Source organism: Musa acuminata, chromosome BXJ3-10, assembly GCF_036884655.1.
Source record: "Musa acuminata AAA Group cultivar baxijiao chromosome BXJ3-10, Cavendish_Baxijiao_AAA, whole genome shotgun sequence".
NCBI lineage: Eukaryota > Viridiplantae > Streptophyta > Magnoliopsida > Zingiberales > Musaceae > Musa > Musa acuminata.
Genome location: NC_088358.1, coordinates 28,438,281 through 28,455,550, shown reverse-complemented (window position 1 = coordinate 28,455,550; position 17,270 = coordinate 28,438,281). Strand labels below are relative to the sequence as shown.

Sequence of the window (17,270 nt, the reverse complement as noted above, 5' to 3'; positions counted from 1 at the left end):
GAATATTCAACAAACATGTTTTCTAGTTAATTGTTCCTGTAAATCTGCAATTGGTGCCGATTGACATACTTTGCTGTCGAGGATAAAAGATTTCATGTGCAGGAGGTGCAGACTCTTTCTGGTATGTGGCTTGCTTGAAAATTATATCTGAGCATGCCCACAAAAGACTACTTTTGATGCTCATTTAATAAAGTTTGCTACTATATCTACTTGATTGATGATTTTTTGCCACCAATGCTTTTAGTTTGCCTTATGCTGCTTGACAGGATGCATGACAATGTACAGAATTGTGATTCACACACTATATGCGTGTTGTCGTCCGTTAGTTTGATCTTTTACCCACCTCGTACAAGATGGTTCACCATCATGCGTTGAAGTTAATGGATCTTCCAATGTTTTACTTGACTCGCACACATCATCTCTGCCCTCTTTTAACTGCTACTGGGGTTGGCGTTATTACGGGTTTCTTGATGTGCTACTTTTCTTGTTGTTTGCAAGCCATGGCCCCACGAGGACTTATGATCACAGGGTTTAAGATCCGAAACCGGGAGGTCACCTGCTCGGGGTGGCATATATGCATCCGATCCGTTTCGAACTCCGAACCCGCTAATAGGTTCCTAATTGCGAAGGGTTTTCGTCAGTACGCGCTCGAGTCCTTAGGGCTTCTGCAGGCCGGCGACGGGGAGTGGATACACGTGGCTTCCATCCGTTGCCAGCTCGGCCACTCGCAGCCGTTCATCGCCTCATCCCTGCTATATAGTTCCCCCGTCGCCAGTCTGCCGGGTTCGGCCACTTTCCGATCATCTCAGATCGTGCGCCCGCGCGCGCGTTCTTTCCGTTCCTTCCTTCTCTCATGCTTCCAACAATTTGAATCGTTTTGGTTCGCATTGTTTTTTCCTTCTTCGTTATGATTAGGGTTTACGTTCTTCTCCAATTTAGGGTTTTATAGAGCCGTTTTTTAAATCGATGTTGTGGTTTGCATAGGATGGAAAGAATCGCCGATCTCAGCGTTATTTGATTTGGTTTCTTGACGATCACGTATGCTATAGCGATGGCGAAAAAGAAAAGGAAGTCGAAGAATGGAGAAGCGGCGGCATCATCCGCTCCTCCACCTCCTTTAAAGAAGATAAAGAAAAATGATAAGAAGAAGAACAAAGGTGCAGTTGCAGCACCTGCCTCGGCGTCTACGGCTTCACCCGCTGCTAATAATAGCGCGCCTGAGGGTAAGAAACAGCAGGTGCCCGTAGAGAAGAGCTCGGGGTTCATCTTTATGTGCAGCGGCGGGACGAAGCCCGAGTGTTACCGGTACCAGGTCTTTGGGCTGCCCAAAGGAAAGAAAGAGTTAGTCGAGAAGATCAAGCGTGGCACCAAGCTTTTCCTCTATGATTACGACCTGAAGCTTCTTTACGGGGTCTACAGAGCGGCCTGTCAGGGAGGGATGGACTTGGAACCGGACGCATTTAGAGGGGGTTTCCCAGCTCAGGTAACTCAAGTTCTGGGGTGCTCCGCTCCCTCTTTAGCTGCTTTTTGGTATGTCAGTGTTTTTGACGTTTAAGACAGCCTATACAACTTTGATTCTCGGGTTTCTTCATATTTGCTGCGTCAGTAGACAGCAGCCTTTAGAGAGAAATTATCTGCATGTTGGAAGACTAGATGACCGGTATATGATTGACTGGTTTTACAGTAACTAAAAATCTGAACATTGCTTGAGATAGTAGGGAGAGATGCTTGTCTTTTTTATGCGGTCTTGGTGTTAGATATCACTGTAGATTGCTGATAGAGATAGTTGGAATAATTTTTTATGTATTAAAATATGAGGGTGATTGAGTCTCATGTTTTTGGCTGAAATGTCAACTACATGAAAGGTCACCTTAGTTTTTAAAATCGGCTGATTCTGATCCTGGTTGTCTGATTTTTGGATTCGGATTAGGCTTCTCGATCCAAGAAATCTACAGTTCTCAGGATGATAAATGGACATAGGTGGTTGGAACTCCTCAGGATCGGTTGATTTGTTTCATATTTAGCCAATTCTGATGATCTAGAAATAATTCCAATCGATTCTGTCTTGAAATCTTGTCATCTTGTTGCCAAACTGGATTCAGATCGAGTAAAGATTGGAAAAGAAAGAAGAGAAGAATAGGAAGAAAGAGGAGAGAAAGAGGGAGGGGTAAATCAAAGAAAATATGAGAAAGGAGAGACAGAGAGGAAGATGAGGGGGGCTGGAAGAGTTGAGCAGGGAGAAGGGCTCCAAAGGAGCGGAAGCAGAAGATTTACATCAACCTGTTTGCAAGGCATTCATTTGCTGCTCGCTTGCTGGTCACCGTATGCTTAATTTCTACTTCTCTGGCGGCCACTCTCCAGTCATTATCAAGCATGTTAATATATAAATTGTAATATAAATTGTAAATAATGTTATATGTATCTATATAATAATATATAGCTATATTCATGAACACAGATAGTCATGTGTAGGAAAATGTGCATTATTGGTTGATGATTTATGTAACTATGTACAACATAATTATATGTTATTAACTAATTATGTATATCATTAGTAACTTGCATTTATATAATTATTTTGGTAGATCCTGATCCCAGTTCCGATTTTATGGACTATGAAAGTCAATGAGGCATGATTTACTGTAGAAAAGTACTTGGTGTCTCAGATGCAAAGCATACTAAACCTGGATTCTTTTGGCTGATGCCTCAACAGGTAGGTAAGTTGCTCATTTTGATAACATCCAAAGTAAGAAGCTTTTGTGATTATAACAATATGCTAAAATAAGGATAAAAAAATAAACTTTGCTAGATAAGAAGGCGGCTGCAGACTTATTGGAACAAGAAGGAAAGATTTGTGCACATGTAGACTTTTTAGCATTTCCCCCTTTTATTTTTTATTGTTTAGTTTCATTTTTTTAGCCAAAAAACAAATCAGTTTCCAAGGTGACACAGCATACAACCTCATTGGGGCCCATGTATATCATGGGCATTCTCTTTTTGTATTTCATTTATACTTTTCATTCCTTTCCACTTACACTTTTCATTCCTTTCCAGTAAATTATTGATTTTAGAAATTCTATAGATATGAAAGTTATTGTCGTAGAAATTCTATGCAATATGTCTGATCTGCTTGTGTCAACATGGGTTCATGAGCAAACCATAATAAGCCTTATCATTTTTTTTAAAGTTTGGAGTTATTTATTTCTTCATGGCCACTCATCGAGCAGGAGACTAAATCTTAAACATTCATTTTTTAAGCTTATAGCAATTACTTGCTTTTGTTTCGTTGTAGGTGAAATTCAAGATTGATAAGGATTGCCTTCCTCTTCCTGAAGCTACATTTAAACTTGCTATTAGAGATAATTATAACTTTAAGGGCAAGTTTACCCCACAACTGAATTCAAAACAGGTACTTTACAATGTTCTATATTTTCCTTTCTTGAAGGTACTGTTACATGTCTATGTTCCACATTATTTGGTGATAAACTGCATTTTTTTGTTCCTCTTTGAATTGAAATTCAGGTCCATAAATTGTTGTCGTTGTTCCGTCCTGTTACTCTGCCACCTGAGCCTGCACCTGCCATTCATTATGTTGAGAATCACCGATCCCCAGCTCATTATTTACCTCCTGCGGATCCAAATGGGTCACAATATTTGGCACGTACTCCAACTCCTGAGCGGCGCTACATCTCTCAAGTTCCTCTTTCTGCCAGCGGTCCCTATGCACGCCTCCGAGTAGTTCCTGCAGTTGAACCTGGACGTGTGCTTTCATCTTTTGAGCCTGCTGCTGATCCATATTGCCCGGTACCTCCAGTCGCGTCATATTTTCCGGCACCTCCAGCCAAGTCGTATTATCTGGCACCACCAGCTGATTCATATCACCAGGCACCTCCAGCCGAACCATCTTATCGGGCACCTCCACCCGATCCATCTTATCGGGCACCACCAGCCAATCCATCATATCGAGCACCCGCAGCCGCACCTCCAGCTGATCCTTCTTATCAGGCATCTCTAGCTGATCCATCTTATCAGGCACCTCCAGCTGATCCGTCTTATCGGGCACCTCCAGCTGATTCTTATAATCGGGCCCCTCCAGCTGATTCTTATTATCGAGCCCCTCCAGCTGAACCGTATTATCGGGCACCTCCAGCTGATTCTTATTATCGGGCCCCTCCAGCTGATTCTTATTATCGGGCCCCTCCAGCTGATCCTTATTATAGGGCACCTCCAGCTGATTCTTATTATCGGGCCCCTCCAGCTGATTCTTATTATCGGGCCCCTCCAGCTGATCCTTATTATAGGGCACCTCCAGCTGATTCTTATTATCGGGCCCCTCCAGCTGATCCATATTATCGGGCACCTCCAGCTGATCCATATTATCGGGCACCTCCAGCTGATCCATATTGTCCAGCACCTCTAGCCGATCCATATTATCAAGCATCCTCAACTGATCAATATCAAGTGGAGTCTGTGCAAGCTTATTATCCAGAAAATCCTGTTCGATCTGCAAGGTAAGTAATTGTTTGGAGACATTGCCGGTGATGGCAAACGTGCTTGATTCATGCTTTATGTTTGTGCTTGTGCTGTTTCCTATAGATCTCTTTCCTCTCAGCACAATTTTAGATCATAAACACTTGAACAATTTTAAGATTCTAGCAATTACTAAAGATTCTTTTGTACCTTCTGGGTTTTCTGATTATTTTGTGACTGCCAGATTGATTACCTCTCATGACCTGTGCTCTTAGACTGGAAATACTATAGATGACATTGATTGATATTAATATTTTTGTGTTTTGTTTGCTTTGATATTCTTGATGCCAACTGAAGTTCTTCTGCATCAGGATTCGTTATAGGATGGTGCCTGAGATAATTCCAAGTGATCCCCTCCTTGCAAGGGACTATGACACTGTAACATCGAGGGAGGGAGGACTGGCTCCACAGACAGATCGTGCTGCTGACGATGAGCTCTACAACCCTGACCATGCAACCTCAAGCAGGGTGGCTGCGTCATCCATGCCTGTTACTTCACTCTACCCATTTGTTGGTGCAATGCCATATCGCTAATTGTTTATGACTGGTGAATGTTTTGATGCTGTCCCTTATCTGTTGCTTTCATATGTTGGACTCGACCAGTGTTATGTTTTGTAAGAAGGTAGCTAGCTACTCTAGATGTTGTGATTAAAGGTTTCCTGTGAACCATTGTTGCAAATTAGTGAAACAACTATTGTTAGGACAAAACCTGAACCGATTAAAAAAAAAAAAAATCTTGTTGTTTTCTTAATTATGCTGCAATGTAACTCGTTCGATTTGGTCATGTACCTGTTCAAAGAATTGCTTCACCATTTATGTTATTGAAAGCCTAATTTGACAGATGATTTTTTCTTTTATTTTTGCCTCTGCTGATGTGTCACAGGACCATATAAAGTTCCACTCCATTTTCACCTGAGAAGATGCATGTGGTATGCCTGGCAGGAAAAAAGAACAAAGGTTACTTGCATTCTCCTTAGTCTCGGTATAATTTTTCCTTTAATTGAGATAAAGAGCTGGTTTGCCATCAGTTAGACCAATGATTTAATAACAACTCTGATTAAAATTCTTTTTTGTCTTTTAAAGACTCGAAAGTTATTAGCATTTCTGAAGTTGGCTTCAGTTTTTTAGTTGCTGGTCATTATTGATTTGACTGAATAATTCCAGGAATCATTTGAGCAGCTAAATCTTTTCAATACCACAGAATTCTATAATTAACAGCACATAGTCTTTTAATCGATAAATACTATTTTTTTTAAACTTAAGATAATATATATATATATATATATATATATATATATATATTATATTGTTTCTGTGGCTTTTCATAAGTACTTCTATAAATTAGGTGCATAATCGTCTGGAAACCATTAATTTAGGGGACCTCTTCACTTCCTTTCTATTTTTTATATCCGATAGTAAAAATAGCTGAGATTTTGGTTTTTCTATTTACTAGCTGAGAACCCCTTTCGCTACCTTTTCTACTCTATACTTCGGTGAACACGGAGCAGTTAACACGCACGTCTTATGAATCAAAACTGCGTTTAGTAAATAATAATAATAATAATAATAATAATAACAATAACTGCGTTTTATTTTCAGTTTCGTGACCTCAAGCCCTGGTTCGTTTGTAGAGGGTATTCTAGTAATTAAGTATTCAGTTATTACCCTCTTCTATAAATTCGTAATTCTTGGTGGTTTTGACCCAGAGAAGCCCTAGTTTCGGATCTCTCGCGGGCGCCCTGGAAAGCAGCGAAGCGGTGGGGCAAGGCACATGGAGCAGACGCCGGGGGCCGTGTCCAAGACCGTGAAGGATGTGTCTCCCCACGAGTTCGTCATGGCGTACTCAGCCCATCTCAAGAGATCCGGCAAGGTTCCACCATATTCTTCCCTGTTCACGCGCCGCGCCCTCTTTTTTTTTGATCTATTACTTGAATCGTTTATTCTACTATTCTTGCATCTATCTATTTTTCCCCGTCACGGACAATGCAATGTCAGTTGAGCAAATAAAGGTTATAATGTACTGTTGATCTTGTGGAACCTTTATGATGAGTTCAGTTTGTGGCTGGGCGGTTTCCATGATTCTGGTCATGGCAAGAGAATTTCCAGCTAGAGGGATGGTACACACGTCTTGCCGCAAAGGAAGGATTAGGGTTTAGTCCCCAAAGAGAGGTACAAGGATTGACGAGGGATTTAATATTTGATATTCCCGAAAGTAATAATCAAGTGATGCCAAAAGTGTCTCGTAGCTTAAAAGGTCTTAGCTAGAAATTACCCCAGGTCTGATCGTATTAGATTTTCATCAATTTCCTAGTAGTTTTTCTCTGTATTTATAATTCACTTTTGCATAATTTTTTTGTGATACTTATAACATGCTTACTTCTCAAAATATCATATGATGATTGTTAACCTTAGGAATATGTTGATTTCTATCGAGCATTTGGCTATGTTGCCAATTGTGCCTTAGTGACAGTAATGGGGCATCATGTTTTCTTTTCTGGGGAGCCACTTTTTCTCTAATTTGTGCTACAGATGAAAACTATAGTTGTTCTGAACCTCCAGTTAGGTTGGCCTGAGAAATTTGTGTCATTAGGCATCTCTTTTGGATTCACCTAATTCTGTGCATTTGTAATGTTGGAGACTTCAATTGTTCTTGGAAAAGTGATGCATCGCCTTTTTAAAATGAATAAACCTTGGAAAAGCATTTGATTTAGCATTAATAGAAAAGTTGGCCATCACTTTTTGCATCAGTTCAGTTGCATGCTACATCAAAATAAAAGACAAAGCAAAGTTTGCTGCATGTTTCTGTTGCTTTATTTGTTTGTGTTATTTATATTTTAATTGATTTTTTGTCGCTTCAATCGATAGCTCGAGCTTCCTGAGTGGATAGACATTGTGAAGACTGGAAGGTTCAAGGAGCTTGCTCCTTATGACCCGGATTGGTACTACATCAGAGCTGGTAATGGCATGCTATTTGTAACTGGTTTCTTGAATTCAGTATGACCTCTTACAAGTCTTTTAAAGCCCTTAATTGTAAATTCAAATAATTGGCAGCTTCTATGGCGAGGAAAATTTACCTGAGGCAGGGCATTGGAGTAGGAGGCTTTCAGAAGATCTATGGAGGTCGCAAGAGGAATGGTAGCCGCCCACCACATTTCTGCAAGAGCAGTGGGGCAATTGCTCGGCATATCTTGCAACAATTACAAAACGTGAATATCATTGAAATTGACCCCAAAGGGTAAGCATCAATTGCATTTTGTTATTAACCTTCTGCTTAGGTTGCTCTTTTATTGGACTATTTACTTCCCATGGTTTATGACATTGGAAAACCGTTTTCTATCTATGTGACATACCTGATGGTGATATGGCATGTGTTGGAAGTTGAGAAACATCTGTTGAAATCTCGTAAGGTGATCATTTTATGGCTTATCAAATGTAATGACATTCAAGCACTTGTTCAATCTATTGGATTAGGTAGTCTCCATGTGTTTGGAAGGAAATGACTCAGAGGTTATAAAAACAAGTATTGCTATATAATCCTAATAAACTAGAATACCATAAGTGCATTTTAATATGGGTGAATACTCGAAAAAAGCCCCTAAGTTTGAGAATTTCTCGGATGGTGCCCCAAGTTTGAAAAATTCTTGCGGGGCACCCCTTTTCTTCAAAATGACCATTCTTTCCTTGTCGGCCATCGCCCTCCGCCTAGTCCTTGGTCATGCCTTCGCTCCGCCGGTCGTCCCCCTCCATCGGGTCGGCAACCCCCCTTCGTCAAACCTGCCCAGCGATGGAAGGTGTAGCATCCCTTGTTGGACCTGCGACAGAGGTGCAACCTCCGCAGCCCCTCTGCGGCCAGCGATGGAGACTGCAAGCGCAGTCAATGGCAAGGAGGGGGCACGAGGAGACCGTGATGGCGAGGAGGCTTTGCTGCCCCTCCACAATTAGCGATGAAGGTGTGACAGCGGGCCCTCGCGCAAGGGCTGCAGGTGGAGTGGGGCGGCCAGGATTGCTGGCGGCAACAGAGGGCCCTCACACGTGGGTTGCTGGCGATTGCGGTGGTTGTAGGTGGTAGTGCAGGGCAGAGGTGGCAGTGGCAGCGGGTCTGGAAAGAAAGTATTTTTTAAAATTTTCTAGGGGTAAAAGAGCCTTTTCATGCAATCAGGGATGCATTGCGGGAATTTTTCAAACTTGGGATGTTATCTGAGAAATTCTCAAACATATGGGCTTTTTTTGAGAATTCACCCTTCTAATATTACAGAATTTGTACCCTACTCTATACATCATGTCTATGCTTACTCGTCAATATCGCTCTATACAACATGTCTTCTTACATCATGTTTGTTAAATGTTTCAGTGGGAGGAGGATTACTTCTCAGGGGCAGCGAGATCTTGACCAAGTTGCTGGATGTGTCTGGGGTACAAGCATAACTTTATCATCAGTAACGTAACTTTCTTTTTATCATGGATTATCGGGAATCTGTTTAATTTATCAAATGTGAAATTCATTTTCTTGGCAGTTTCGACTTGATTTTGTTTCTTATATTCAACTTTGTGAGAGGCTTGAGGTTAATATAGGTTTTGTTTCAAAACTATGCTCTTTACAAGAATGTTGCTTAAAATCCTGAAGCTTTAATGACTTATTGTCACGGACAAACTTTGAAACAGGGTGTTTGATGTAATGCTTATGTATGTCCGTGTCTTTTGGCATGTTCATGCCTTGTACAGAATGTAAAGGGGCGGCCGAAGGCTTAATAGTCCCATTTTAGTTGGGTTGGTGGTCTCTTTAGGCTTGTAAATAAAGGTTGTGTCATGTGGACATGTGCGAGAGCTTTTCGGTCTGTAATGGACCATTTTACCCTTTGTTGTGCCACTGTTCAGAGCTTGTAAAGTCTGTTTGTATTTTGCATTGTCTATAAAGTGTTTTTCGGACATGTCTGCTTGTGGATCCCGATTGAGGCGTTCTTTTTAACCCGTTCTCTCTTTGGTTGATCCTAAGGGACAATGGGAGGCTTCGGGGAGGCTGACCTTTGCGGACGGACACGCAAGGGTGTCGCACGACTTAGGCAACTCCAGCTAAGTCTGTGTCATTATGGTAAATGTAGCATCAACTTATATTCTTTTCTCGATGATGTCTGTTTAAATTCACACCTAGCATCATGGATTAGAATTTTGCTGCATGGTGGGATATTGAGCCAACTTAGTAATATAGGGCACATGATTTGATTGTGATATGTGAATTGTAGCCTTTAATAAGTGAATTTGGTGGTTTCATTTTACAGCATATATGATGTTGTGAAGTGAGACAATATCAAGGTGAAGAACTTGGGTAGTAAGGATCAAAATAAAAGTAGCATAAGGAAGAAATGATGATTTCAAGAAGAGCAATTTGGGGGGGTTACAATTTATTACAATCATTTAGTTGCGATGCTCAGTGTTATCTGCTGTCGAAACCTCTTTGGATGGCCAAAATAATGCTAAGTATATTATTGAATCTCATGCAAGTCGAAACCTCTTTGGGTGACCAAAATTTCCACCCCAGATTTCTTGTATTCATTGAAAATCTCTGTAATGACATTTTGAACGAAGCCAAACGCATAGTTGATTACCTTGCTTGGATTTTGGATTCGCTCGAAGTTTCTGCTGGTGAGAATTATTTCGTCATTTTTTCTTGGTCCTTGATCAACTATGTTATGTTTTTGGTTGTCATCTCTGAATCGTATGAGCATATAGCCAACTCTGTAACTATCATATGATCAATCATCTGGACGCGGACTATGATCAATGTGAGTGAGTAGTAGTGAAGATTTTGCTGTTGGAAAAAGCTCGTTGGCAGCCATAAAATAGAAGTCATACATAACACAATATTATTGCCTGAGACACTCATCGTCAACATCAATGCCTGCTGTTTGTTTCCTCCATTTTTTGTCTTAGAATGAAAGTGACCAAAATGCTTTATAAATGGAACTGCATTACTCCTGACAAAACCCATTCACCAAGACTTGCTGGGTCTTATCGAATCCCAATCAAACACCTAATAGTAAGGCACACTCCCAAGTGTGGTAGGTTGCGACACCCTGGAATTTAGTAGACGAGTGACCCACCACATGGTCTCTTGCAAGTCAGCCAATTCAGCTGCAACTTGCAGCAAGCGGCTGAGTACTGTTACCAGGCTGTCACCGCTTGTTTGGCCGTGGCTGCCAACGGTGGACTGCAGCATTATTTTTCATGTCGCTCCATGTACGGTCGTTGATCTTAGTACAAGTACAAAGTTTGATTGCACATGGCCATGGGATTCGGTGGTGCATTTCTTAGTAGTCCCATTTGGCGGTCGCAAACGCGCACTATATTTTTGGGGGGGCGGGGGTCGTCAACACTTAAGACACTGTTGACAAGTGCAGCTACTGCTTATCTGCTTTTATATAAAGAACACCTACCTATATGATGTCATTTTTTTTTCGGATTAAAAAATATTTATTTATTTTTTATATCAAATGTTTAGGCATATAATCCTCTCAAGTTCGATAATCAATGATAATATCTGTGCTAAAAAAAATGAATTAGATCCAAAACGACAATTGAATCCGACATAATTGACTTTCAAATATATTTTAATAACATAATTTTTTTATAATATTCTAATATTAATTTTAATATGTCCACACACAACTCTATAATCGTAGGAAATGCTATTTGAGTGGAGCAAGTGACTTGTCAAATTCCTACATAGTGATGCGCTTATCTTAAAACCCATATTTTCTACCCAGCCTTGTTTTGCTCGATAAACGCAAGTATATACACGTGCGTGGAATAAGAATAGTCTCTCCCAGTAAAAAGCTTACCCGCCTAAGCATGGTGAGAAAGAAAGAAAAAGAAAAAGGGAAAACATAAACAGGGAAAATGACATTTTGGGATTTCTTTCCCTTTTTTTTATTTACATTTGCTCAAAATTCACACCACTGGCGTGACCGGCATTGTGAGGAAACAAAAAAACAAAAGGATTAAGGCCCTAAATTTACTCGTTTCCAAAACCACACAGGAAAAGAAGGGAGAGGATGGCAAGAGAAGCCTCGGCGATACATCTCTCGGAACACCGTGCGCATTAGTAAAAGCCCTAAATCTCCATCCCGGCTGCCGTGCCGCAGACCAGAAACTCTAATCTCATCACAGATCGCTCTTTTAATTTGCCTGAAGAAAATAAGGTGCCTCTTTTCGTTCTCAATCTTTCCTTTTTTGTTTTCTCTTTTGATTTACTTTTCGGTTTCTTTTGTCCATCCATTGCGGTCGATTTGGTGGCAATTACCTTCCGGTCATCTTGAAATTTGGGTTTGTAAACAAGTGATACATTTGATCGCTTACATCTTACTCAAAGACCCAAGTTGTTGCTAATGTCAGGTTTGGAGTCGCTCTCTGTTCTTGAATTTGAAGTTTGGTAGCGGCAAACGTCTCTTTGTAGCGATTTCTTTTCATAATTCACCTGAATTCATAGCGATTTCTCCTGTCTAAAAGAAGGGTATCGGTCGCTTATCTTAAAAAAATTGCACCTTTGGCTGTTCTATGCCAAGGGCTTTGTTGGCAGGGTTCATTTTTACTCTTACCCTCTTTTCTCTCTGTTAATATTTATTTCCAAGTTGCAGTTTCCATGGTTTTTAGTATTATTTTTCCTGTCAATGATTTCTCCAATTTTTGTGTGTGTGTGTGAATCAAGTGTTGTAGTTGGACAAGGTCTCTGTTGTACACTTGGAATGTGTCTGTTGGTTGGTGTGTGTCACAGAAATAATTGTCTTTTTAGGAACAGGTACACTGTTTGGATTTTGTATTTGACTGTGAATTGTAAAAGGATAAATTAGGATGTTTGATCTGTATCCAGACGGACATTTGCCTTTGTGAAAGCTTTGAATTTGATGTTTGATGCTATTTGATTTCTGTCTGCAGTTCTTGTTGATTTTGTGTGCATATATTACCATCTTATACTTGATGAATTGTTTGGCTGTAGAACAGGACAATAATATGGCATTGCAGTGTGTGTTTATGGTAGATATGGATTAGAATCATATGTTTATTGATTTCCTTTGCTTCTGAATGCTACTGCTTGTTGGAATGCGTGCCTAAATACCTAACCCTTTCCCATTCAAGTTTGGTGGACTGTGATGGATGCTCAAAAGCGTGTTGAACTGTCTTCCTATGCTGGTAAAACGTAAGGCTTTTCATGGTTAGTTTTTGGAAAGCGAGAGAGTAGATCTCGATGAGACTCTGTGTATTTAAGGAGGGGAGTCACCTCCTCCTTTCGTCACCACAAGTCATTTCTTTCTCTTCTTCCCTCTGGTAGCACCTTTCTCTCTTTCTCCTTCCATTCTCTTCTCTGTACCCCCTTGTTGGAGCCAGAGCCAGAGCCAGAGTGTGAGCACTTTGGGAAGGTGATTTCGTTAGCTAATTCCTGCAATTTGGTTTTATGATCTCAAGTTGCCAATTTCACGTACTCAAGGGATTTGTTCCTTTTCCTTGGACTGTTCTTTGAACTTTCTGCTGGCTATGTTGATTTATGGTAGATGCATCTTCTTTTGTTTTCATTTTCTTCTTCAAACTGTTACCTTTAACATCACAAGATCTCTTGCAAAACGAGACGGATTCAAGTTTGCTAATGCGGATATGCTGGATCTGTTTTCAAGTTCTGTTCTTGCCACCGGTTTCATTTACTGAGTGAAGCTTGTTGACTTGTTCTGTATTTGACTTATGGAGATGGGAATTCTCTGCTTATTTCCATTGCTGATTCCTTGTGATCTTTTCTGCAATCAGAGCTGTGTTCATGGCCAGCCACATCTTATGGATCGAAATCCCATTTTGGAGATTTTTTGTTAGTTCCTCCCACACGAGTTTCTGAGCATTTTTTCTGAAATCATTCTTTCCAGGCTCTCGAGATCACAAACATGGTGAAGATATGCTGCATCGGAGCTGGCTATGTAGGTGGCCCGACCATGGCCGTGATCGCCCTCAAGTGCCCCTCGATCGAGGTGGTGGTGGTCGACATCTCCGCCAGCCGGATCGCTGCATGGAACAGCGATCAACTCCCCATCTACGAGCCAGGCCTTGACGACGTCGTCAAGCAGTGCCGAGGGAAGAACCTTTTCTTCAGCACTAACGTCGAAGTGCACGTCGCTGAGGCTGACATCATCTTCGTCTCCGTGAACACCCCCACCAAAACCCGCGGCCTCGGAGCGGGCAAGGCCGCCGACCTGACCTACTGGGAGAGTGCGGCCCGCATGATCGCGGACGTCTCCTGGTCCGACAAGATCGTGGTCGAGAAGTCCACGGTCCCGGTCAAGACAGCGGAGGCCATCGAGAAGATCTTGACCCACAACAGCAAGGGAGTCAACTACCAGATCCTGTCGAACCCGGAGTTCCTCGCGGAGGGCACGGCGATCCAGGATCTGTTCACGCCCGACCGAGTCCTCATCGGTGGTCGGGAGACCCCGGAGGGCCGCCGGGCTGTGCAAACGCTGAAGGATGTCTACGCCCACTGGGTACCCGAGGATCGCATTCTGACGACCAACTTGTGGTCCGCGGAGCTATCCAAGCTCGCCGCCAACGCCTTCTTGGCGCAGAGGATCTCCTCGGTCAACGCCATCTCCGCGCTCTGCGAGGCCACCGGCGCTAACGTCTCCGAGGTGGCCTTCGCCGTGGGGAAGGACTCCAGGATCGGGCCCAAGTTCTTGAACGCCAGCGTCGGATTCGGAGGGTCCTGCTTCCAGAAAGACATCCTCAACCTGGTCTACATCTGCGAGTGCAACGGGCTGCCGGAGGTGGCCAACTACTGGAGGCAAGTCATCAAGATCAACGACTACCAGAAGAGCCGCTTCGTGAACCGGGTCGTCTCCTCCATGTTCAACACCGTGTCGGGGAAGAAGATCGCGGTTCTCGGGTTCGCCTTCAAGAAGGACACGGGGGACACACGGGAGACGCCCGCCATCGACGTCTGCAAGGGTCTGCTGGGGGACAAGGCCAGCATCAGCATCTACGACCCGCAGGTGACGGAGGAGCAGATCCGGCGTGACCTCGCCATGAACAAGTTCGACTGGGATCACCCTGCGCACCTGCAGCCGACGAGCCCGGCCGCCGTGAAGCAGGTGAGCGTGACGTGGGACGCGTACGCGGCCGCCAAGGGGGCGCACGGCGTCTGCATCTTGACGGAGTGGGACGAGTTCAGGGAGCTGGACTACCAGAGGATCTACGACAACATGCAGAAGCCGGCCTTCGTGTTCGACGGCCGCAATGTGGTGGACGCAGAGAAGCTCAGGGCAATCGGCTTCATCGTCTACGCCATCGGAAAGCCTCTGGATTCATGGCTCAAGGACATGCCCGCTATTGCCTGACACTAACAAAGGAAGAGAGGGAATCACAAGAGCGTCAAATTGTCAAACGGATGATTCTTCATAGTTACTGCTTCCCTAATGTTTTCTTCACCCAATAATTTATTTGTTCTGGAATTATAGTCAATTAGGCTGCTTGTATTTTTGGGTCAACGTCGTGTTTCTTTGCAACGTCATTAAGTCAATCTAATTGTACGCATGTCTGTGTCAGTACGACGAAGGGTTCGAAGCTGATGGGTTTCGCACTGTTACGATCCTTGTTTTGCAGATGCTATCGGCATTCTTGCTTTAAATTGCGTGCAAGATATCTAAAGTTGGTTGAAAAAAAAATGTCCTTATATGAAAAGTTAATTTTTTAAAAAACGTTTTTAAGTTTATTATCGGAAGGTGTTTCCGACTGAGGCAAATAATAAGAATGCATTTTGCTTCAACACTCCTATTATTAGTAAGAATAATGTGGTCGAAATGTCAATACGTTAGCTCCATTTCGATGCCTCTACTTCGCGAGGTTGATACAAAGAAGCAATCTAATCGACATGATGAGGGGATGTGGTTGACAAGCCGACTTGGTCGAAATGTCAATATCATGCACTCCGCACGTTAGCTCCATCTCGATGCCTCTACTTTAGAGGCTGATATGAAGAAGCCATCTAATCGACATGGCGAGGGGATGTGGTTGATAAGCTGATTTGGTCAAAATGTCAATATCATGCACTCGGCATGTTAGCTCCATCTCGATGCCTCTACTTCGTGAGGTTGATACAAAGAAGCCATCTAATCGACATGACGAGGGGATGTGGTTGACAAACCGACTTAGTCGAAATGTCAATATCATGCACTTGGCACGTTAGCTCCATCTCGATGCCTCTACTTCAGAGGCTGATACAAAGAAGCCATCTAATCGACATGGCGAGGGGATGTGGTTGACAAGTCGACTTAGTCAAAATGTCAATATCATGCACCCGGCACGTTAGCTCCATCTCGATGCCTCTACTTCGTGAGGTTGATACGAAGAAGCCATCTAATCGACATGACGAGGGGATGTGGTTGACAAGCCGACTTGGTCAAAATATCAATATCATGCACTTGGCACGTTAGCTCCATCTCGATGCCTCTACTTCAGAGGCTGATACAAAGAAGCCATCTAATCGACATGGCGAGGGGATGTGGTTGACAAGTCGACTTGGTCGAAATGTCAATATCATGCACTCGGCACGTTAGCTCCATCTTGATGCCTCTACTTCACAAGGCTAATACAAAGAAGTCATCTAATCGACATGGCGAGGGGATGTGGTTGACAAGCCGACTTGGTCGCAATGTCAATATCATGCACTTAGCACGTTAGCTCCATCTCGATGCCTCTATTTCAGAGGCTAATACGAAGAAGCCATCTAATCGACATGGCGAGAGGATGTGATTAACAAGCCGACTTGGTCGAAATGTCAATATCATGCACTCGGCACGTTAGCTCCATCTCGATGCCTCTACTTCATGAGGCTGATACGAAGAAGCCATCTAATCGACATGGCGAGAAAATGTGATTGACAAACCAATCCCACATGTCGATATGATGAACCCACGTAGAGGATACATCAACACATCATGGTTCATCATGGTTGATCGATTAGCCGCCATGTGGTTCACATAGCGGAGTCATGTGATCGACACCTCAGCTGTATGTGATCAACATGACATGGCCTCGCGTTCCACCCCTAAGTGCCGCCTCAACATTGCACGGATGCCAAGTAGAGTGGACCCAGTTGGCCATGCCTGATCGATAACATGTGCTGGAAGCTTATGCTATCTACATAAGCAAGTGACAATTACGAGCAAATTTCACGCTCCTGTAATCATACGATCCACGCAATAGATGATTGTGATGGCTCCGAACACCCACTATAGAAGGAGGAGGGCTCATAAGTACATTCAGATACAACGAACTAAATATATTGGTCTGATTTATTCAACTAGTCAACTGGCTTAGGCATGGAATGGAAGAGGCATCGTCAAAGTTTTATAGGATTTAGATGACTCTCAAAAGAGTTCATCTTGAGATCGACTTAAAAAGGAAACAAGATTGGATCCGAATTAGCTTCCAACTTGGTTAATCAAAAACTTCTCTAACAGTTTGGCACTATAAAGAGGGTTTACCATGATGTCTCAAGCGAACTTTGCAGCTGTCTCGGTCGAATCCCAAGGCCCTAAACCCAAATGGGTCAAAGTCTGATAGCACCGAACTTGCTAGTATCAATGACTTAACCCCGTTTAAGGTTACTCGGGGTGTTCCGATTCCATCTCCAAATCCTTAGATGACTTTTCCAAAGCTTGACTTTTAACTAGCCACTTCCATCCTAGCAACCAGCACGAATAACCCATTCC

The 17,270-nt window shown here is 42.8% G+C and overlaps 3 protein-coding genes across 5 annotated transcripts; all 3 read left to right on the top strand.

Moving 5' to 3' along the window:
- Positions 1–124: 124 nt before the first annotated feature.
- LOC135651137 (extensin-1-like) lies at positions 125–5,281 on the top strand. 2 transcript variants are annotated; one of them, XM_065170977.1, is made up of 5 exons: positions 125–783; positions 985–1,483; positions 3,293–3,409; positions 3,523–4,511; positions 4,842–5,281. In XM_065170977.1, the coding sequence occupies exons 2-5, from the start codon at positions 1,052–1,054 to the stop codon at positions 5,062–5,064; spliced, it is 1,761 nt and encodes a 586-aa protein (XP_065027049.1). In that variant the 5' UTR covers positions 125–783; positions 985–1,051; the 3' UTR covers positions 5,065–5,281. The 2 variants fall into 2 exon arrangements, with proteins under 2 accessions (XP_065027049.1, XP_065027048.1); XM_065170976.1 differs by having other exon boundaries at positions 125–880.
- Positions 5,282–5,366: 85 nt separating this feature from the next.
- On the top strand, positions 5,367–9,167 carry LOC135580736 (small ribosomal subunit protein eS19-like). The gene is made up of 5 exons (XM_065170978.1): positions 5,367–5,487; positions 6,237–6,400; positions 7,396–7,486; positions 7,582–7,765; positions 8,882–9,167. Exons 2-5 carry the CDS (start codon positions 6,302–6,304, stop codon positions 8,973–8,975), a joined length of 468 nt encoding a protein of 155 aa, XP_065027050.1. The 5' UTR covers positions 5,367–5,487; positions 6,237–6,301; the 3' UTR covers positions 8,976–9,167.
- A 2,403-nt stretch (positions 9,168–11,570) lies between these two features.
- LOC135651830 (UDP-glucose 6-dehydrogenase 4-like) lies at positions 11,571–15,090 on the top strand. 2 transcript variants are annotated; one of them, XM_065172314.1, is made up of 2 exons: positions 11,571–11,726; positions 13,434–15,090. In XM_065172314.1, the coding sequence occupies exon 2, from the start codon at positions 13,452–13,454 to the stop codon at positions 14,892–14,894; it is 1,443 nt and encodes a 480-aa protein (XP_065028386.1). In that variant the 5' UTR covers positions 11,571–11,726; positions 13,434–13,451; the 3' UTR covers positions 14,895–15,090. The 2 variants fall into 2 exon arrangements, with proteins under 2 accessions (XP_065028386.1, XP_065028385.1); XM_065172313.1 differs by lacking the exon at positions 11,571–11,726 and adding an exon at positions 12,787–12,941.
- Positions 15,091–17,270: the final 2,180 nt, after the last annotated feature.

Excerpts from the sequence above, each read along its gene's own strand:
- LOC135580736 (XM_065170978.1), top strand. The coding sequence starts at position 6,302 with ATGGAGCAGACGCCGGGGGCCGTGTCCAAGACCGTGAAGGATGTGTCT. Across the intron at positions 6,401-7,395 it reads ATCTCAAGAGATCCGGCAAG|CTCGAGCTTCCTGAGTGGAT; the intron begins GTTCCACCATAT and ends TTCAATCGATAG. Across the intron at positions 7,766-8,881 it reads ATTGAAATTGACCCCAAAGG|TGGGAGGAGGATTACTTCTC; the intron begins GTAAGCATCAAT and ends TAAATGTTTCAG.
- LOC135651137 (XM_065170977.1), top strand. The coding sequence starts at position 1,052 with ATGGCGAAAAAGAAAAGGAAGTCGAAGAATGGAGAAGCGGCGGCATCA. Across the intron at positions 1,484-3,292 it reads GAGGGGGTTTCCCAGCTCAG|GTGAAATTCAAGATTGATAA; the intron begins GTAACTCAAGTT and ends GTTTCGTTGTAG. Across the intron at positions 4,512-4,841 it reads AATCCTGTTCGATCTGCAAG|GATTCGTTATAGGATGGTGC; the intron begins GTAAGTAATTGT and ends CTTCTGCATCAG.
- LOC135651830 (XM_065172314.1), top strand. The coding sequence starts at position 13,452 with ATGGTGAAGATATGCTGCATCGGAGCTGGCTATGTAGGTGGCCCGACC.